At 39.4% G+C, this 21,567-nt stretch overlaps 2 protein-coding genes across 2 annotated transcripts; both read right to left on the minus strand.

Moving 5' to 3' along the window:
* Positions 1-291: 291 nt before the first annotated feature.
* Positions 292-11,310, minus strand: LOC120286045 (protein DA1-related 1-like). Its single transcript, XM_039302592.1, has 11 exons — positions 11,243-11,310; positions 10,844-11,070; positions 10,620-10,689; positions 10,477-10,551; positions 10,230-10,349; positions 4,853-5,074; positions 4,742-4,751; positions 4,552-4,613; positions 4,377-4,453; positions 4,174-4,238; positions 292-1,214 (listed from the first exon to the last, which is right to left on the minus strand). Exons 2-11 carry the CDS (start codon positions 11,041-11,043, stop codon positions 934-936), a joined length of 1,182 nt encoding a protein of 393 aa, XP_039158526.1. The 5' UTR covers positions 11,044-11,070; positions 11,243-11,310; the 3' UTR covers positions 292-933.
* On the minus strand, positions 11,220-13,057 carry LOC120288535. Its single transcript, XM_039302593.1, has 5 exons — positions 12,941-13,057; positions 12,706-12,778; positions 12,290-12,479; positions 11,550-11,616; positions 11,220-11,318 (listed from the first exon to the last, which is right to left on the minus strand). The coding sequence occupies exons 1-5, from the start codon at positions 13,055-13,057 to the stop codon at positions 11,220-11,222; spliced, it is 546 nt and encodes a 181-aa protein (XP_039158527.1).
* Positions 13,058-21,567: the final 8,510 nt, after the last annotated feature.

Genomic DNA, 21,567 nt, shown 5'->3' on the forward strand with positions numbered 1-21,567 from the left:
GTCTTTGAACAAAAAGACAGAAAACTCCCCCTCTTCTTTTTTGTCTTAGGGAGTAGATCTGCCATTATTCATCAAATATATAGCATACAGTTGCTTACATCAAGGCAATAGGCAACCATTTACATAAGGAAGGAAACACCAGAAATAGGAAACAAGAATAATACAATAGCAATAATATCTCCTTTACAAGAATAGGAGAAAAATCTCGCCAACAGAACTCCTTTTCGCCAAAGCATTTCTCTCAAATTGAGCTTTCCAAATTGGAATCATGGCCCCGGTAACTCTTCCTGGATAAAAAATTATGGCTTATTTACCGAACACTGTGTATACCGATGGTCCGAGCCGGCCTAAATGACCATTTGCCTATCTGAACACTCCAAAAAGTCATTAGTAATTACGTCCACGTCACAAAACAATGCCTTTGGATATTTATTGCTCATCCGCTTGATCAATCGATAAATTTCCCTACTTGCCAAGGACAATATTTCGTAACCAGGAAGTTCAACTAAGCAGGGAAACCCAGAACTGATGGAAACTTCTGCTGATCTCATGAGTTAGATAATAAGTGAGGTGAAAACTTGACCGGGTGACCTAAATATGATATGTCTGCATCTAGTGGTGGGGGAACCGAATCTCTTCTCTGCTCTTAACCCACACATGCGCATCTCCCTTTCTTAGGATTGCATGCAGAGAAGATGGCTCAACCAACTCTTAGATGAACCGAATAAATTTCATGATCATACCAAAGAAAATGGAATCGCCAGGAAGCCGGCCAATCTTTTTAGCATCTTATACACACTCATTCATCTTATTACTGGGCCAAACTCAAAGCAAGCTTTTGGTTTATAAGTGGAGGAAGAGATCGAGAGTACATAATTAATCCTTAGACAGGTCATACATAAACAAGAAAAATTTCTTGAAAATATGTGTAGATCATCCAGGAAAGCTTCCCATCATACGTATGTAATCGAGCGTTCCTTTAAGGCCGTACATGTCCGTTGCCCTCTTCACTCTTCGAAATCCAGTGCCATAAACATCGCCAGTTCTCGTTTCCATTGAATGCTGAAGAAACTTCGCAAGCCTTTTCTGGAAGTCAAACTGGGGTGATGGTGCAGCTTTGCTCTTAGACATGGAAAAAATTTGAGAATCCAACCACATGTACCCCAAAACTTCACAGAGGCCTTCTCTGACCTCATCGGTCAAACGGTGATAACCTGTCAAGCATATGACAGTTTTCTAGTTCAAAACCCAAATGTCCCAACGGAAAGATCAGAATATTGTTGGATTATAATGTCTCTGTTTTCTGCTGTTTTCAGTTTTCTTTTTACTCTGTTTTACTCTGTTTTTTTATTAAAAAAACAGCCAAGTTCATTTAGTTACGTATTTAGTGTTTTTGCTATTTTCTAGGAAGTTAATAGCACGTTTGTGTGTAGTTATGTGTTGCACGTACGTGAACAGTTTTTTGTTTTGTGTTTAGTGGCTGTACTTGACAGTTTCTTTAAGAAAACTGACGTATGTAAGTTTGTGCTCTGTTTTCTCTGTGCTTCTCTTCCTCATTCAAAAACTATAGCTTCTGGTTTTTCTGTTTCTAGTTTACTGTTTTGATCAGTAACAATAGTGGTATTAGAGCGTGTATGATCTTGAGGGACTGTGAAGTGAAGCTGGATAAGAAAGCAGAGCTTGGAATCTTCATTGGGTACAGTCTCCAATCAAAGGCTTACAGAATTTTTCACCCTATGACAGGGAATGTGACTATAAGCAGAGATGTTGTTTTTCTAGAGGAAGATGAGTGGAATTGGATGGAAGGAAAGAGTGCAGAAAAGTAGCAGTTCAAAAAACAACCTGCAACATATGTAGAGGTTGATGAAGTTATAGATGGATTGGAAGATAGTGTGGATGATTTACCAGTGAGGGGCACAAGGTCACTTGCTGAAATCTATGAAAGAAGCAATGTGGCAATGCTCGAACCATCTAACTTTGTGGAAGCTAAGGAGGATCAGAGGTGGATTGCAGCAATGCAGGAGGAGATTTCAATGATCCAGAAAAACCACACATGGGAGCTTGTTGACAGACATCTGATAAGAATGTGATTGGGGTTAAGTGGGTGTTTAGAACAAAACTTAATCCTGATGGTTCTGTTAATAAATACAAAGCTAGACTGGTGGTGAAAGGCTATGCACAAATATGGAGAGTAGACTATTCTGAAACATTTGCTCATGTTGCACGACTTGATACAATAAGGTTACTGTTAGCTATTGCAGCAGAGAAGGGATGGCCTATATTTCGGTTAGATGTCAAGTCTGCATTTCTGAATGGAGAGCTTGAGGAGGAGATTTTTGTTGAACAACCTGAAGGCTTCAGCATCAAAGGGCAAGAAGAGAGTGTATACAGGTTGAAGAAAGCTCTATATGGATTGAAGTAGGCTCCAAGAACTTGGTATGGGAAGATAGATCGATATTTGCAGGATTTTGGCTTCGTAAAAAGCTTAAGTGAGTTCACTCTTTATGTCAAGAAGGTGAATCATAGTGTTGTAATTCTGTCACTTTATGTAGATGATCTATTAGTGACGGGGAATGATATGGAATTGATAAAGAAGGTGAAGCAAGATCTATTTGCAGTTTTTGAGATGTCAGACTTGGAAAAGATGTCTTATTTTTTGGGTCTGGAAGTCAAACAGGCTTCATATGAGATCTTCATCTGTCAGAAAAAATACATGAAGGAAATTCTAAAGAAGTTTCAGATGGAAAATTGTCGAAGTGTAAGCACTCTTATGGCTGCTAAAGAGAAGCTGCAGAAGAATGATGGAACAGATGCAGTAGATGCTTCTATGTATAGAAGTCTGATTGGGTGTCTCATGTATCTTATAGCAACCAGACTAGATATTTTATTTGCTGTAAGTGTTTTATCCAGGTTTATGAGTAGTCCTAGTCAGTTACATTTGATTGCAGCAAAAAGGGTCTTGAGGTATCTCAAAGGAACATTGTTCTTTGGTGTGAAGTTTAAGAAAGGTCAGAAGTTTAATTTGCAAGGATTTTCTGATAGTGATTTGGGCTGGTTGGTAGATGACATGAAGAGTACGTCTGGATATTGTTTCAGTTTTGGTTCTGCTTGTTTCTCCTGGTGTTCTAAAAAGCAAGAGATTGTAGCTCAGTCTACTGCAGAGGCTGAGTTTATAGCAGCTACTGCAGCTGCAAATCAAGCTTTGTGGCTGAAAAAGATAATGAATGATCTGTGGTTGAATTATAGTGATTGCATTGAAGTTAATGTGGATAATCAGGCGGCATTAGCAATATCTCAGAATCCAGTTTTCCATGGCAAAACCAAGCATTTCAAAGTCAAAATTTTCTTTTGCGTGAGATGCAACAAAGTGGCGAAGTTAAGTTGGTCTATTGCAAATCTGAAGATCAGCTTGCAGATATGTTCACAAAACCACTTCAAGCTGAAAGATTTGAAGTATTAAGAAAGAAAATTGGGTATGCAGCAGCAATCTGATCCAATGAGGAGTTTGTTGGATTATAATGTCTCTGTTTTCTGCTGTTTTCAGTTTTCTTTTACTCTGTTTTACTCTGTTTTTTTATTAAAAAAAAACAGCCAAGTTCATTTAGTTACGTATTTAGTGTTTTTGCTATTTTCTAGGAAATTAATAGCACGTTTGTGTGCAGTTATGCGTTGCACCTACGTGAACAGTTTTTTGTTTTGTGTTTAGTGGCTGTACTTGACAGTTTCTTTAAGAAAACTGATGTATGTAAGTTTGTGCTCTGTTTTCTCTGTGCTTCTCTTCCTCATTCAAAAACTATAGCTTCTAGTTTTTCTGTTTCTAGTTTATTGTTTTGATCAGTAACAACAAATATCTCATTACGGAGCCAATTGCAGTAGTACACTTTTTTGTCAGATGCTATCCCAGAAGTGGCAATTGACTAATCTCTACTTATAAGATTTTGTTCTTTTTATATTCCTTTTGTTATGAAAATTTAGCCTTGTTGTCGGATAGAAATAAAACGTTTAACTACTCGATCAATGATCTTAGGAGTTAAAGCTTTTAAAAATGTGTGGTCTAGACAGTGAAATAGATCACACTAGGCTAGCAAGCTAACTTCGAAAGAGGCAGTCGACTGTTTGAACGTATCACGTTTCAATTAGAGTTAGAAACTGCATGATAATCAAGAGACAAACCGTCAAGTTCAAGTATGTGCCACGCGTGCATCATCTCATGAGTGAGGGTTTCCCCTGTTTTTAACCTGTAGAAAATATCAAATTTTCTGGTGAAGTCTCCAATCAAAGATAACTAGTCTTAATCTGATTTTTTATTTTTTATTTTTTGAATGAGACCTTACTTTGAAATTGTAATGATGGGAAAGGGGAGGAGAGAAAAGTACCTCGGAAGACCACACAAAATTCTTATGGAAACAACTTCTGTGTAGGCGACTAGCGGATGTCGTCTACCTTCCACGGTCTACGATTCAAAGAGAGCCAACAGAAAGAAAAGGTTACCACTCTGTTGCTAGATTGACGTGAAAAATGAGAAAATCTCAAAGTGAAAGATGCACATACGGTAAAAATAGGATCGTAGTCCCGCGTTGTCAGTCCTAATGTCACGCCCTGTCGATGATGCCCTATCCAATGCAGAGCAGACACTTAAATTAGGAGCGTGGGATGAAATTTTTTGCAACTCCTTAGCCTAGAATTATGTGTAATATCATTGATGATGCTACAAAATCAATACTAGACAGCGGACAATTACATTGATTTGTCTAGCGACCGGGTAAATGGGTATTTAATCAAGCGAATCATATAAAACAGCAAGCCAGACTAAGAAGTATGACGATAGTCACAAACCGAATTTTCATCTTACAATTTTTTCATCTCGTGCTATGTATTCGTTCATCTCTTGCTGGTTCACCAAGTATAGTGGAATTGTTGGCTGGTGAACTTTCATGCCTAAGCATTCATAAAATTCTCGTATTTCGCGTTCAAGAGCTTTAAGTGCCCCATCATCCAGTACTGCAGAGTCATGACAATCTGGGCATAATCGCCGACCGTCGCTGAGGGTTAAATATGTTGATCCTCTAGTAGGCTGCACAATGTTTCTTAAGCATCAGCGACCTCTCTCAATTGTCGGGGAGTTTGTGCAAAGCTAAAACAGATTGTCGGTAAACATGAACGCATTTAACCTGATCCTTAATATGCTACAGATGTGAGGACCTTTTGATCTCAAATAATTTACAATGATGTACAGCCAGTCTATAATAAGAAACTGCAGCATCGATGGAATTAAAAAAATGAATTCATGGGTTGGTTTTGTGAAACTTTATAAAATAGTCGCTTTGGAACAATGTTAGAGGATGGGCATGGGCGGCCCTGTCCTCGTTCCATGGGCTTGAAAGTTGCCCCACCACCGCCTCATGCCCATTTCTATAAACTTATGGGAATTTATGTCATTATGTGAAAAAAAAAAAACTTATTATGAATTATGAGAATATAAAAAGAATGGATGCACCAGTAATATATATTTATAAAGGAAATTCTAATTTTAATTAGGCAAACAATGAATTGGGAGTTTTGTACGAAATAAACAAAAGTTTTTGCATCTATCAGCTTTTAGAGAGAGAGAGAGAGAGAGAGAGAGAGAGAGAGAGAGAGAGAGAGAGTATTTTCTCTTATCTATGACCAATTATTCTATTGTTTCACCAATTTTTGTTTACTTTTTTAACAACGCCTTAAACTTACCAACTACTATGTCAAATTACCAGACTTTTTGGTGTCACTAGCCAATTTTTCTTTGGTTAAGTTACTAATTATTTCTAGATTACCAATTCTCATTTGAATTGCTTACAATAATTATCTAGATTTTTTTTTGTTTATGTTGACTACTATGTCCCGCAAAAAAGGCAAGGCAAAAATCTGAGAGTAAGTATTAAAATATGAGTAGAATAGAATTGGAAAAAAAGAGAGAAGAAGAGTTGACTATTAGGTCTGTTTCTATTGTGGACTCATTAACTATCTATTGAAACGTTAGAAAGAAATTTAATATGCTGATGTTACTAAAAAAGTCAAGAATTAGTGATGTGATGAGATAGTTAATGGCTTTTGTTGACATACTACAATAGAACGAAGTCGGAAAACTGATGAACAAAATTATATAGAAGATGGCTCACTTGTTTCTTTCCAATTCTAGCTTAGGTCAATAATCTGGGCGAAAGTAATGAAAATTGGCTATTGGTTAGTAAACAAATAGCCATTGCTTACAATTAAGAGAAAACACCTGAGAAAACGCGGTTGGGTAAGCTCGGACTAGAGTATTCAATTTCCCCTCTCGTGCTCATGTGTGGCAAGCTAGAGCCAAGGCAAAGAGCTGCTTATTCCGAGGCTAGGCATATGGGTTCAAGGGATAAAAGATGTCGTGCATGGAAAGGATTTACCATGATTTATAATCAGAGAGATAATACCTTCGAAGAATCTGCTATGTTTCAAAAGAGGAGTGAGTAGAGGGTGTGTAACCAGATTGGTCTACCCGGGAACTGCACTAGACCACCAAAAAAACCTGTCTGCGAATAGGTTCCAAATTCTTGGAACTGGTTGAAACTAGTGGGGAACATGTTCCAAGTGAATACTCACTTAGGAACTGGATTAGACTACCCTATTTTGGAACCGATTTTATAAGCTAAAAGGCTAAAATCCTAATTTCTTTTTCCCTAAATTCTAATTTCAACAGTCTTTCGTCCTTTGTCATTTCTTGGAACTCATCGCAGTCTTCATTCCCCTAAATTTTTATGGATGAATTGGGAACGGGGTTTTATAATTTATGTTTTATGTTGTGTGTTTGAATTTTTTATTATTTATGTTCACGATTACATTTTTATCTTATGGATTGTTGTTTTTGGTGAATAGGGATTTATGCAGTTCATCTTTTACTTTGAACTATTTTATTACTCATAACTTCCTATGATTTTGCAGTAAAAAATGAACCAAATTTATTTTTTAAAAAGTTCTTAGGTAGACCCTGGGATTAGATTGAAAAAACATAGTAGGTTTTAGGGTCCAAAAACTGAGAATAGTTATAATAAGGCAGGTTCCAAGTTTTAGCTCTAGAACCTACCAATTCTAAAACTGATCACCTCTAGGAATGAGGCATCAATTTAAAAGAGAAAGATCTAGATAGTGTTAAGAAACACGTGGATTACCAAGGAGAGCAAGATGATTACAATATAGGGATGTGATAATTTCTATGGTATCACTTGAATCTATAGTAGTTGACAGATGTTTCAAGGTAAGAACTAAGTGTGAAGCTTTGAGGTGATCAACAAAGTTGGATGAGCTGGAGCAACAATGGTATACAAATGTTGAGATTTATAATTGGGGATTAGTGAAGATGGCTTTTGAGTTGTAGATAGAGAAGACTGTTGAGATGTTACAAGTGGCTCAAAGGAGTCACATTGGGAAATTCTCTAAATAGTTAAACACGTTGTTGGTGAAATCAATAAGTACCCTACTTATTGCATATTATGAATCATTTACATTGTCATGGTGCACTTGGGCACAAGCAAAGCATTAGTCATATGCTCCAAATTCTAGTATTGTTGGTTATCTAAGTAACACCATGTAAGAGTACTAGGCTCAATGCTTCATGTACTGTTGGAAGAATGTGCGAGGCTAATCTAGTATACATTGTGGCATTGTGAGATGGATCCTCTTGGACTTGTTTGGGAAGACAAATATTAAGTAGTGTTTCAGAGGATGTAATTTAGATAGTATAGCAACAACTAGGTTTGTAGACCTGTCATGAAAAATCTGAAGAATGGTCAATTTCTAAAAAATTATGCCTTTACTTCTCGAGCTGTGTTATAAGTTGGAAGGCATTGCTAGACACAATGGTACTGTTGAAGATTGAGGCTGCAAACATGGTGACAATGGAAGAAATTGAAATGGTGGTGTGGTCTCCTAACTTGATTGGTGATGTTGGTGTGGGTCATTGGATTGATTGTTGTCTTGAGTGGAAGCCAGAGATATCACGAGAGAATCAAGATCATTGGCACTAATGTTTCCGTAACAGAGACAAGAATGTTAGGAGATGGGGTCACTATGAAGAAGTTTTTTGCAGTAGAAAATCCTCAGGACATGTTGACCAACTTCATTCCTTTAGAGAAGACCGAGCTCAATTGGGACTGAAAGGATATTTGTAGTGGTTGAGTGCCCATGGGGATGTTGAGAGAGACAACATAGATGACGAGCAATATGACTTGACCATAAAAATTGAACTAAGGTGAAGAGTTATTAAATTTTTGATTTAATTTCTTGACAAATTGGAGTTTGGAACAAAGCACAAAGAACAAAATAGGTCCGAGACGAGTTCAAAGTGTTTGGTACGAGTGAACAGGGACTGTATGACTTGGCCAAAGGCCAAGGCGCTCAGCTAGCTGTGCCTAGTAGCACGTACCTATTGGGCAAGGGCTTGCAGACCGACCAAGTCTGAACCGAAGCTCGGGAAGTTGCAAGTGCCTTTTGCATTGGCCATTCGGTAGGAGCCTGGCTACTGCATAGGCCCTCGTAAACTCGTGTTTAAAGATTCAATTTTGACATATTTTCAAAGGTTACAATTTAGAGCAATCAAAACAAGAGGGAAAATTCACTCCCGGACTTCTTTTTGCCATTTCAGTCATAAGCCTTTTGTTATTGTATCAATTCAGTTAATCTAATCAATTTTAGCTAGTTGATACTGATGTGGACGCCAACCGACACCGGCCGTTCGGCTAACACTGATATGGGCACTTTTGAATAATATTTTATATTTTTGAATTTTTTATTAACTTTTTTTTTTTCTTTTCTTTTTCCTCTCTTCCTTCTTTGGTTGTTTTTGCCATCCTCTAGGTGAGGACCATGAAGCCCTCGTTGGTTGCTAGCCAGGGTCATGGCCCTTGCCCAACCTCACCTAGATTTGGGTGAGGCCTCATGAGCGAGGCAAATTCATTGAGATTTGGGCGAGGCCACCCTTGCCATAGGCCCACCACGGGTGAAGGTGGCCTCGCTCGTGGCTGGCGAGGTCATGGTCGGCTTCAACCTTGTGCGAGCATCGACCCTCAATGACCTTGATATGGAGATGGGAGGTGAGCATCGATCTTAGTGAGCCTTGACTAGAACACCTTCAACCACGGCAAGCCTCGACCTTGTGAGCCTTGTCGATGTTAGGCGACTATCCCATGGTGATCATTTGCCTCAATGCTTAGGGCGGAGGCAGCCATGGCCTCGCCCGTGGCCCCCCGGCCTCACCTAGTGTCCGGCAAGCCTCATTGGTCATTATGGGGAAAACAACCAAAGAAGGAAGAGAGAAAAAAAGAAAAGAAAAAAAAGAAAAGGAAAAAGAAAAAGAAAAAGAATAAAAAATTATTAAAAATAAAAATTATTAAAAATTGTTCACATTAGCGATAGCTGGCCAAAATTAGCCAAATGGACTAAATTGACACAATTACAATAGATTTGACTTTTTTTGATAATTTTCCAAAATAAGGGTTAGGGTTCTCTTTTAGTGTGTTTTTTGAGTTAGTTATTTGTGAGAATTTGTGAGTTGTTTGGTTTACTCGGGTTTTATTTAGGATTAGGAAATATTTAGGGAATTGCACAATTTTAGTTTTGTAATTTTTCGTGGATTTTCCGTTGTTGCCTCTTCTCGTGGATGTAGGAAATTCTTCAAATTGAACCATGCAAGTATTTTGTGTTCTTATTGTTTTTTGCTAACTTTCTTTGGTAATTTGGTCCTCTCGAATTTGATTTTAAAGTTGCACAATTTGTTAGCTTCCGCATTATATCACTACATATATTTTATGTACTCTAAAGTCAACAACAGCCCTCATGATTTGGTTGAGTTGTTAGGCCTTTAAGATATACCTTGGGGCCACCCCCAAGATTTACGAATATGTGTGACTCTGTAATTAGTTAGCGTGGTTGAGATAAGGGGACTGCCACACCCAATATAGATTAGATGGTAATCCATTAGTGCTAAATACTCCAAAAATATCGGGGGAAAGGAAAAAAAGAAAAGAAAAGAAAAAAACAGAGAGCAAGGGGGGATTACCTGTAATATGAGCAAGATAGAGGCGTGCGTGTGATATGTCTAGTATTTGTTAATTGTTTGCTTGGTATCTATCAAAACATCTTTCCGACTGAATGCTTCTCATGTACGCAAGGCCAAATGATCTCAACCGTTAGATAAGGTATGGGTTTGAGGGAAAACCAACCTTTAATCTTTCACAGCAAAAGCACCAAGGAGTTCCATCCGTGTCATGCCGTCGACAATACTTTTCTTGCCAGAAAGGATGTTCCTCATATTGAAAATGACCAGATGCATCTACTTGAATCTGTAACCAAGGATAAGAAAAAGCGAAAAAAAGAAGATTTTGCTTGTGTGTATATGACTATAATCAATGATTGTGCTTAAGGAAAAGTTGTGAAAATAATGTAAATGAAGGAATAAAGCCCACTCACAGGTTCCCCACAAACGTAGCATGTAGGATGATGATGCTCCTGGTGGTGGGTATTCTGATTGGGATGATACTTGCTCTGATACAAGGAAAGGCGGTGACTACAATTTAACGCGATAATCAAATAGAAATGGTGTATGGCCAAACCTCGTGATTAGCAATAAACAGATCGTCGAAAGCATGAGGTTGAATGCCTTCTGGATGCTGAGAGGCGTGCCTGTATATAAAATTATAAGCTAACGAACCATACTCGTGAAAAGGATGTGCTTTTCATTTTACCCCACATCCGATGTTTTTCATCGAGTTATATACAGACAAGCAGAAATCTTGAGAATTTCAGGAAGACAAAAGTGACCATGTGTTTTTAGTACCTGTTGTCTGGATAAAATGAGAATGGCGAAGGTTGGAAGATGCTCGCAATGTCAAACAGAGAGGATGAGCCGATGACTAAACTTTGGTCGAAAGCCTCAGAAAGTTGTTCATCTCCGTGCTGCACTGATGATCCTTCATATTGCACAGGGCCGTAGTTTGCCCATCCTGCTCCATAGAGATACTCTCCTAAATCGAGCATTTATTCAACTCTTCTGAATCGGGTCCACTGTAATTACAAGGTAAAAAAAGCTATTGTCTCGGGATGAACAATGGCTTTTCCTCAGTAAAACATTTATGCAACCGCAAAGTCTTGGGTTCTGTACTACTAGATCGGACATTAAATGCATATCCGAAATATAATGTTGGAAAGAATTGCTATGAACTGCCGTGGAACTCACCTTGACCTTCTTCTGAGATTAAGGAGGAATGGGGAACTCTGTGGTATGTTTCTTCACCACGGTCTGTCAATTCATCCTGCACATAGATATTTTCCAACAACTTAAGTACTATGCAAGGATATTTTCAAGAAAACAAATGTCAGGATAGGAGTAGGATATATTTCATATTTGAGAGACTTAATTCCATAGCAGCTATCTTTTTAAACACCCACTTACGATTGTTGTGTGCAAATACAGCCCACAAATTGGCAAGAAAAGATAGAACTCAAGAATGACAATAGCACTCCCAGTCAGAAGATACATATACCGTGGAGTCATTTACTTCATCAGAATAACGGCGATCATCATCTTCGTAGCTTCCATGGTACTGCTCTCTGGATTTAGAGGAAGAAAGATTGAGCACTCTTTTTAGCCGACTCATAGGAGAGAGTGTTCTGGTGTTGTAGTAAATCACTTTCAAGTATCACTATCACCAAAAACAGCACTTCTCTGATCCAAATCTACAGAGCAGTACCTCCATAAAAAGTTTGATGGTTACAAGGGTCCTTTAATTTTTCTCATGATTATTATTTTTGCTGATTTGCTGGTCATTTATCTAACTCCACAATGTCATCTGTATAATGAACTTGGCAAGAATAAAAACAAGAAAAAGCTGCTGCAATGAAGGATCTTCAGCATCTTCTGATAGTCATTAGTTGTATCTAACCTCCGATTTTCTATTCAAATTGTTCTATCAGTGTATGCTCCTATTTACTGCTTGTGTTTCAGTTTGTATACATGCCGGGGGAGTGTTTTCTGAATCAGAATTGTACTTGCTCCTTAACAACTTTGAAACTTTTGAAGAAAAAAATGAAACTTCTAAAAAACATTTTCCTAACGTATCTATCTCCATAAACGCCCATAAGATTTTTTTCTTAGATTTAGCAGTAGACAAAATACTCTGGAGTTTCCAACTTAACTGTTGACCCTTCATGTAAGAACTATCAGTGGAAACACCAACAAATTGGGTAAGGAGTAGCGAAAAAATAAAAGTGACTATAGAAGTACCGGTTATTGGGATAAAATGAGAACGGGAAAGGTTGGAATATGTTTGCAGGGTCACATAGGGAGGATTCTAAAGCCCAACTTCGTTGGAAAGACTGGGTCGGTGGTTCATCTACATCCACCAATTTCAGTTCTTCATATTGTACCCAGTCGGGCCAGTCCTTGGTCATTGCTGCTCCATAGAGATCGTCACCTGAATGACATTGATCATTCATCTGAATCAGCATCACTAGAAATACATGGTAAAGATACATTGTCTGAGTAGAAAGGTTTCCGATGATGTGACTGCAACAACTTCTGGGTTCTATTTTTGGTCAGACAATAAGAAGAAATATGCATTTAGGAATATATCAAGTGTGGTCTAATTTGTCCTTAAGTTGATGTCGGAGAGAAGTTTCATGAACCACGGTCCAATTTACCTTGACCATTTTCTGAGAAGGAACGAATGTGGGTGATTTGATAGTCCGTTTCCTCACCCTCTGATGATTCTTCCTGCACATTGATGTTCTACAACTATTTAACACGGTTCTATTGCAGCTATCAATTGCCAATGCCTGACGAGTTATATTTCTCGTGCATTATAATCACTGATGAATTAACCGCAAAAGAATACAAGAATAACAAATAAACCCCATCTTATACTTCTTGTATTACCTCTGTGTCGCTGGGCTTATCAGAACAAGAACGACCATCATCAACCTCACCACTTCCATTAGATCTCTGTCTGGAGTTAGAAGTAGAACCCTGGAGTATTCTTTTCAGCCAACCCATAAGGAGAAAAAGGTATACCACTGTTGTAGTAATAAATCAACTTTCAAGTAACGCTATCACCAGAAAGAGCGCACTCTAACCCAGATTAATAGAGCTGTACCACCATATATAATAGGTTTAATGTGGTAACAAGAATCCTTTTCTCAAGATTATTATATTTGTTGGTGTGCTGGTCATTTGTCTAACTCCATCAAGTCAACTCTGCAATGAACTGGAACAATAAACAATTTGTACTATTGTATTCTGCTTTAGAGTTCTTCATCATTTTCTAATAATCTTTAGTTATATATCTAACCTGTCTTTGTAATTCAATTTGTACTATTGATCACCGATATTATGCTCCTGTTTCCTGTTTGTTTTTTCCTCACGATAAGTAAATGATTTTATTAGAAAAACTTAGAAACAAAAGGAAGACTGCTTCGGACAGCAACTCACAGGCGATTGCAAGCGCTGACTTGGCAAGGCCTTCACCCTAATGCGGTGGTTAACCATACTGATGCAGCTTATATTACAATAGATGACTAAGTCGATGGGTTGGTCGATTTTGACTTCGAAACTTCCATCAGGTCAACTCTGCAAAATGGCTATGTATCAGCCGTCCCCAGATCATGCATGTTTCTGTTAAAAACTATTCAATGACAGATTCTTTTGCTAGAAACTATTCAAGGTAAGATTGTAATAAGGCCACAAAACTTGAATATGGATGTAAACATCAAAAACCAAAGTGACCCTGCCCTCCATTAATCATGTATTGGATAAGGAAATTACAATGAGCCTTTTGTCCAATCCAACAAGGTTGACGATTGCATTTTGCCAAGGGGTGTTATGGAAATAGAATTGTATATGCTCCTTAACAACTTTGAAACTTTTGAAGGAAAATAATCCTTAGGAAATGCATTTCCCTAACGTATTTATCTCCATAAAAGCCCTTAAGGTTTCTGTCTAGATTTAGCAGGGGACATAATACTCTTCAGTCACCAACTGTCGATCCTTCACGAGCGAACTGTCAGTGGAAGCACCAATAACATGACCACAATGTGGTGGTTAAACGAATAAATTGCTTCTCATCTCTTGTTAGATGATTATTAAGTTCATTGGTTGGTCGTGTAACTTTACTTAACTCCGAAACTTCCATCAATAATTCAACTCTTCCAGAAAGATTCTTTTACAGATCATTAGCTATGCATCAACCACCATATTTATACTGGAAAACTATTCAATGACACTTTGCTGAACACTATCTAGGGTTCCATTATGACAAGGCAGTTTATTTTTATTTTTTTTGGACATCATGACAAGGCAATTAAACTTGGGAAAGTGTGTAAATTTTGAAAATCGGAGTGACCCTGCCCTTTGTTGTATTGATTCCATGTAATGCTTGATAGGATGACACTCACTTCTAATTGCAATTGAACTCGGGGATGTTGAGGTGAACCAGAAAAAGTTGGGTACAGTAGGATTTAAATGTTGACTAAGTAAGAGTCTTATAGTAAACGGAGTGATTATCAACTCTGTAAACCATCTCTATAGGGATGGTGATCAAGGGAAAGCACCAATAGATTTAAAAACCCTCAATTCATTGGGTTATTCTACACTTGAACATGCTTTACTGATGGTAGATTTTTAGGGTTTCATGCATGAAAATACAAAATACTATTCTTTAATGGCAATTCTTTAAAAGCGTTGGCAAACTTCTAAACCCCTTGGCGGCTAAACCATGACTGATAACTTATTAAGATTTTACATGTGACTAAGTTACAAATAATTTAATGGAAGTAATAACCATTATTTAGTCCATAACCTGTTAGTAAGTTACAAAGAAAAAACCACCTCTAGCCAAGAGGAAAGTGTGGAGGGTGGCAATTCCTGAGACTATCTCGAACATAAGGATGCAAAGACAACCCCTAACATTGACACGAACAGACAATACGCCACCAAAACACAAATGTATGCCAGCAAAGACGAAATGATCTGTATCATTACTAATTTCGAAAGGCAAGAGGACAAACGACAGGTCCGGTGGGACGAAGAAAAAGGCATGGTCGTGCAGCTGCGCTTACTTGAAAACTGTGGCGACCATTATTAACTAGGCAAAGACATCAACATGCAGGAAAAAATATTGGGTAGTCCCAGACCGCCAAGAGGTCTCGGACCACTCAGGAAGGGACACATGGAGGTGTGGGGGCCGCTCACCAGCAAACGAATTTGCGCACAAAATTAATTTCATTTCTCTCTCACTAGTATGCACACACTAGCCCCCTACGCTCTCTCTCTCTCTCTCTTGCTCTGCACACATCTATTTCCTTGTCTCATATTTCTTTCCTCTTCGTGCTTTCCTTGTCTGAAGAAGAAGAAAGAAGAGCAAGCCTCTTTCCTCTCTAGCGAATGAGAAAATATTCAGCGGTTGCTAATCACCGCGTCATCTGCACGCGTGGCACGCGTGATCCATTAAAATTGTGACATGTGTCGAGTGATGTGGAAATTAGAAGAAGGGAAAATAAGAACTTTGCAGTCAAACGATGCTCCCTCCTCATTAATTACACGATGCTCTTTTCCTTTGTCTTTCTTCCCCCCCCCCTCTCTCTCTCTCTCTCTCTCCTTTATTTCAAATTTCACTCTAGATCCCTCCTCCTCATTCTCTCTTCTCCTCTCGTCTCGCAAAATCCGACGACCATCGGAATGCTCTGTCGCGACCTCTTTTTTCTCGGCGCCCGCAATCGGGTACTAGCGTCTAAGGAGGCTAATGGCTCGGCTGAAATTAGTTAAGTCGGGACTCTCCCAAGTCCACCAATTCACGACTTTAATAGTTTGAGTTTTTAACCTGTAAATCAATTTTTAAATTGGAGTCGCCACTAATCGATTTGGGGTGGGTTGATTAGAAACCCAAGTGAAGTATCGGGAGAAATACTCACTCTGCGCAACAGGAGAAATTAGGATCGGGGACTTGATTACACTAGTTAATCACTAATGCCCTTTCGGTACCTAATCTTGTTTAAACCCTAAGGCTTTTGGATTTTGAGAGATTTTCCATGCATTTTGGAGGAAAAACATTTTTTTGAGTATTTTCTCATTTTTGGACATAAAAGGGATTTTTTGGTATTTTTGGTTTTTTTTTTTTTTGGAAAAATACAAGTCTTTTGGCTTTTTCTGAATTTTTTGGCTTTTTCATGAAATTTTGGATTTTTTTTTTGGATTTTTGGCATTTTTGGAAAATATGGAATATTTTTTATTTTTTTTTTCGGAAAATAAAATGTTTTTTAATATTTTTCAAAATATTTTTGGAAAATAAATTATTTTTTGATTTTTCTCGATTTTTTAGAAAATAAAACATTTTTCGACATTCTTAAATATTTTTCGATTTTTTGGAAATTAAAACATTTTTTTAATTTTTATTTATTAAAATATTATTTTTATATTAAAATAAAAAAAATAAAACCGACTGGTCGGATCGCAGTTGGGTCCGAGGGCCGCGACCCAACGCGGGACGGGCCCGCGTTGCGGGCCCGACTCGGATTTTTCATCTCTTTTTATTTATTATTTTTTACTTACTAAAAACGCCGTGGCCGAGCGTTTGGGGACGCCGGCCCGGCCCGACGGCCGGGTCCACGACCCGCTCCGCGACCCGGCTCCTTACGAACCCTACCCTGATCTGACCCGAATCGCGACCCGGTCTTTCGCCGCGCCCGCAATTTGCGGAATCCCTACCCGGTTCCCGATCCAGGTCCGACCCGACAACCCGAGGTCGCGACCCGGAAAATCGGAAACCCTAGGGTTCCTGAATCGCGGCGCCGAGGCACAACAGCGGGGACGACGGCGACGGCGACGGCAACGGCAACAGCGACGGCGACGGCGGCGGCAACAGCGACGGCGGCGACAGCGACGGTAGCGACGAGGGTTGGACTTCGGAGGGGGGAAACTATGGCGACGGCAACGGCGGCGGTGGCGGTAACACTACCTGCTCGTGGCGATGGCGTCCAGATGGTGGTGGCTGGGCAACTCGGTTTCTCGATCTGACGCGGCATCGGCGGACCGATCACGGCAACGGCTTCGCAGGTGGGGCATGGCAACAAGCCGTCGAAGCAACGGCGTCGGGACTGAGGCGAACGGTTGCGGCACGGCGTCCGGCGGTAACAACAGCAGCAAAAAACCAGATCTACTCGGCCGGACCCTCCTCGGCCTCGATTCCTCCTCACTCAGGCCAGATCCGAGCCTCCACCGGCCGGATCTGTCCTCTCGAAGTCACTCGCCGCCGGCCTTCCCGAAGTCTCGGTGGAAGGTGGGCCGAGCTCGCGACTTGAGCTCTCTCCTGCGCTCGCCCTTCAACCCTTCCCGATGTCTCTCGGTGAAGGATCTCCGAGCTCGCCACGCCCTCCGACGATGCTTGCGGCCACCTATTTATAGGCGAAGGAACTCCGGTCGACGGAGGGGTTGGTCGCCGGCCTCCGGCTTGCCCACCGGTTCCGCTCGGCTGAACCGGTGTCCCATCGAGCTTTCAAAGCTTCGCTCAGCATTAATGGCACCTGCGATCTTATCCCCTCCGGCCGACGCCGCCCTACACTCCTCGGCCGTAGGCCGTCCTTTCTGCGCGTCACCGGCCACCGCGCGTGAGATGCAAGCGACTAAGGAAGAAGAAGACAGGAGGAAGAAGAAGAAGGAAGGGGGGTGGGGCCAAGCCGCACAAGCGCACGTGAAAAAAAGGGGGTGTTGCTTTTGTTTTTCTTTTCTTTTGTTTTTACTGTTTTTTTGTTGTTTTTGTTATTGGTTATTTATTATCTAAAAAATAAAATAAATTAAGACCTAATTAAACCTAATCAAAATTTTAGGTGTCAACACTCTCTTTCAGCTGTTGGGAAACGATGGAGGCTTGGTGGCATTGGGGTCGGAGGGCTCTATGGCACACGCTTCCCTCTGAAGAAGGGGTCATCGGAGAGAAATAGACGCGAAATGTTGGCGTCCATGTAGTCGTGGTAGTAGTCAGACGACCCAGAAAAGAGGACAAAGCAAAACTCCCTGTCAATGTCGTCGCTGTCCTCCATATTGGCACTATCGTCTTTTTTGTTGCCCACTCGCCTTGCTTCCGTCTCTCCTATTCCTCCTCCTCCTATGCAGACGCTACCTCCGTCCATGGAGATGATCAGTTTGAGCATCACCCATCGGTAAGCCCTCTGCTCTTGCCTAGTGCTTGAAATTTGTTGCCCTTACTTTTGGGACGTTTGGCTATCCTTGATTTTGTTCGACCCACCATGTGCGAGTGAGAGATGTTGAGTTTTTATTTGTTTAACCAAACCCAGCTCATAAGAAAATGGCCCATGAGAGGAAGATAACAGTTAGTTTTAAATGAATATAACTACAATATATAAGTGAAAAAAAGGATAAATTTTGGTTGTGTATGTTAGACAATACTTCAATTAATTCCTTTGAGACCGCAACAAGTACTTAATCTATGGCAAACAAGATATATCCATTTTCGTAATATGTCTTTCGATTGGTGTTACGTTTCCTAAGCCGTTTTCATATTGTTTTTCGATATTCGATCATTTGAGTATCGGTTCGTTTTTCAAGAATCTGTTTCCAACAAAACCAAATACAACTCAAGACAATACAAAAGAAAATTGAAGCACAATAAAGCTGGCTAATGTTTTGGCATCCTATTACTAAGCTAAACTCATAATCAATAATTATATAGATCATGTAAAAACAAGAAAATTTTCTTAATAAGAATATGCAGATCATCAAGGTTAGCTTCTTGTCATACATATGTGACATCTTGATTTTCAATCCTATTTTTGATGAAATGAAATGAGCTTTTTATCGACGCACCTATAGTCTTTTTCTCTGAGTCAGCCACTCACAAGATAACTTGTCCATCAGGTGAAGTTGTTAAGGAATCTAAACGCGATAGACTTAAGAATTCAATTAGAAATCGGCTGCTCGACTATGATAATCGACAAGGGTCAATACGGCATCGTTATAAGCATTAGTGATTGAATATAGGTTGATTTGACGGAAGAACGCAATTGAAGTATGGATAATTCCACCTGATTGCAAAATTTGCGTCGAATGACACTAACCCAATTTTCTATCAATTTGGTACCTAGTGCCAATATTTAAAACCTTACGATTTTCACAATAATTGAGAGTCGCCAATAGATTGAAGATGAACAATGTAGATCGAAAATAATCGACTATGGGTCAAATGCACTAAAAATTCTAAAAGTTACCCGGTAGGTTAGATCGTGCTAAAATTGCGTCCGGCTGAAATTAATTGCGAAATTGAACCCGATTTCAGAAATTAAAAGTTCTGTCATATCACAATTTATTTTAGGAACGTTGACTTATCCTTCGAAAAACTTTCGGTGAGTTCAAATTTTCGGCGAAAAATCAAAATTTGGCAAAATTTAACCAGTAAATTTAGAGGCCCATTTTTTAGTACACTTTTGGCATCCAAGTTGGATTATTTGTTTAGGAAAATGGTACAATTTGAAGTGGGCATCTACCTTGGCAAGTTGGCCATTTGGAATGAAATTGAATGGAAATTGAGGAGGAATACTCAAAATTCGTAGCCATTAGGGGGCAACATTTTGGACCACCTAGAGTGACTTGTGGAGGAAGATTGGTGAAGGAAAATGGGCAGAGGATAGGGCTAAAGCAGGGCCTTGAACTTGAGTAAATTGGGATATTTGTTGAAGAATTTGGAGCTTGGTAGTCCCTTTTAGCTCTGACCCCTCTTTCTTTTCTTCCTTACCTTTGTTTCCTCCATTGTTGCTGTTTTGGGGCTAGAAAACCGTGAGAGAACCAAAGAGAAGCCTTGTGCCACCTTCTCTTCATTCTTCTTCATCCTTTCACCTCCTCCATTGTTGAAGCAAGACCAAAGTACCAGCACTAGCCTTGGACCCGAAACAAAGAAGTCCCCGCCGGGGTTAGCTTGCTTGAACCAACCGCAATAGCCACCGTTCCCATCCACGACTCCTATTCCATGCCTGTTCACGCCGCTCGACCATTGCAACTCCGCTGTTGCTGTTCGCCACCCACTTGGCCCGTTCTAGCCAAGTTGCACCAACAGCTATCGAGACCAGCTCAATCCATGCCAGAAGCAGAACCAAGTTTCAGTTTAAGGGTAGAAACTCGCGAGGCCGTTTTCAACCTCTTTCGAACCTCCCTTGGCACCGTCGTAGACACAAGTCTTAACCGCCTTCTCGTTTCCATTGCCGTGAACTCGTTGACTCATTAACGGTGAGTTAACTCCCAATCCTTGATTAGGTTATTAATTGCTCATTAATCCGGTGAGTTAACTCCCTAACAGATTAGTACTAAGTGAGATTTGTATTAAGATGGATTAGTGCTAATATATAATGGTTAGATTAGCCTTAATATGGATTAGTGTTAATCTAATTGGTGAGATTAGCATTAATGAGGAGGGATTAATCCAATTCTGTGGATTTTTCTCAGATATGATTTCTAGACCCTCATTGTTTGCCATTTTTGTGGATTGAAATGTGCTGAGATTTTGAGGTTAATTTCTTCTTAAAAAAATACTTTAGACATTCTCAACTATAACATATATTTTACTCAAAATTTTAAGGATTTAAACGAATGAGATATCGGTTTTATCATTTCAAAACAAAACATTTGTTTTCGCTAAACTGGTGATCTTTTGGGATTCAAAAGATTTTTATCAACTCTTAGGATTCGAATTTCAAAATGATTTCTTCACGAAGGTTGTTTATCACATATTTTAATTTAATATAGTCAAATTTCAAATCAAATGGATAAGTTTTGGATCTCGAACCAAATTGATTTTGGAAAATAGACTTTTTGGAAATGAACACAGTTTTTTGTACTGAATTTAGTGATTTATTGGGCTTAATTTAGAAGAATATGGATTAAGGTGTCTCCATGAAAATGTTTTTTTTATGTGTCCTTTACAACATATTCAAATTTAGGAGTTTTCCGAACTCGTTTGATTAGATTTTGGATTTAAACTCGGAGACACGCGAGTGGACCATTTTTGCCGGTTAGGATTGGTAATAGTTTTGGTGATTGTTCTTGATACTATGTTTGCTGAACCATGCCTATTTGGGGATGTGGCTGCTTCGTGGGAGGGGACATCTCTAGAACCTTGAGTACGATATTGAGCTTGAGTTTGATTTCTAGTTTGAATTTGGAGTTTGAATATTGAGAGTGAATATCGAGTGTGGATTAAACCACCAACATGAGTTACCGGCACCTGATTATGAGATGAAGTTGTGTGGCATGAAATGTGATGTGTCATAACGAGTCGATCCTATAATTAGGACCTTTGTGAATTGTTTGATGAGTGACATAATGCGTTCAAATTATTGAATGCAATTATTGTATGCATGTGTTTTATGAGGTGCACTAATATGCAGGTAGGTGTTGTGGTAAGGTAAGTTATGAGTGGTGTATGTTTAGGATGCCCTTGAGTGAATTTTCGTCCTAATTGGGGTTTAGAGTGTTGACTCACTGAGATTTATTCTTACCCCGTCGTG

This window comes from Eucalyptus grandis, chromosome 9 (assembly GCF_016545825.1).
Source record: "Eucalyptus grandis isolate ANBG69807.140 chromosome 9, ASM1654582v1, whole genome shotgun sequence".
NCBI classification, from domain to species: Eukaryota; Viridiplantae; Streptophyta; class Magnoliopsida; order Myrtales; family Myrtaceae; genus Eucalyptus; species Eucalyptus grandis.

Excerpts from the sequence above, each read along its gene's own strand:
- LOC120288535 (XM_039302593.1), bottom strand. The coding sequence starts at position 13,057 with ATGGGTTGGCTGAAAAGAATACTCCAGGGTTCTACTTCTAACTCCAGA. Across the intron at positions 12,480-12,705 it reads CTTCTCAGAAAATGGTCAAG|GTGACGATCTCTATGGAGCA; the intron begins GTAAATTGGACC and ends AATGTCATTCAG. Across the intron at positions 11,617-12,289 it reads TCATTTTATCCCAATAACCG|AGAGCAGTACCATGGAAGCT; the intron begins GTACTTCTATAG and ends CTCTAAATCCAG.
- LOC120286045 (XM_039302592.1), bottom strand. The coding sequence starts at position 11,043 with ATGCTCGATTTAGGAGAGTATCTCTATGGAGCAGGATGGGCAAACTAC. Across the intron at positions 5,075-10,229 it reads TTTGCTGTGAAAGATTAAAG|CCTACTAGAGGATCAACATA; the intron begins GTTGGTTTTCCC and ends AACATTGTGCAG. Across the intron at positions 4,239-4,376 it reads ATTTTGTGTGGTCTTCCGAG|GTTAAAAACAGGGGAAACCC; the intron begins GTACTTTTCTCT and ends TATTTTCTACAG.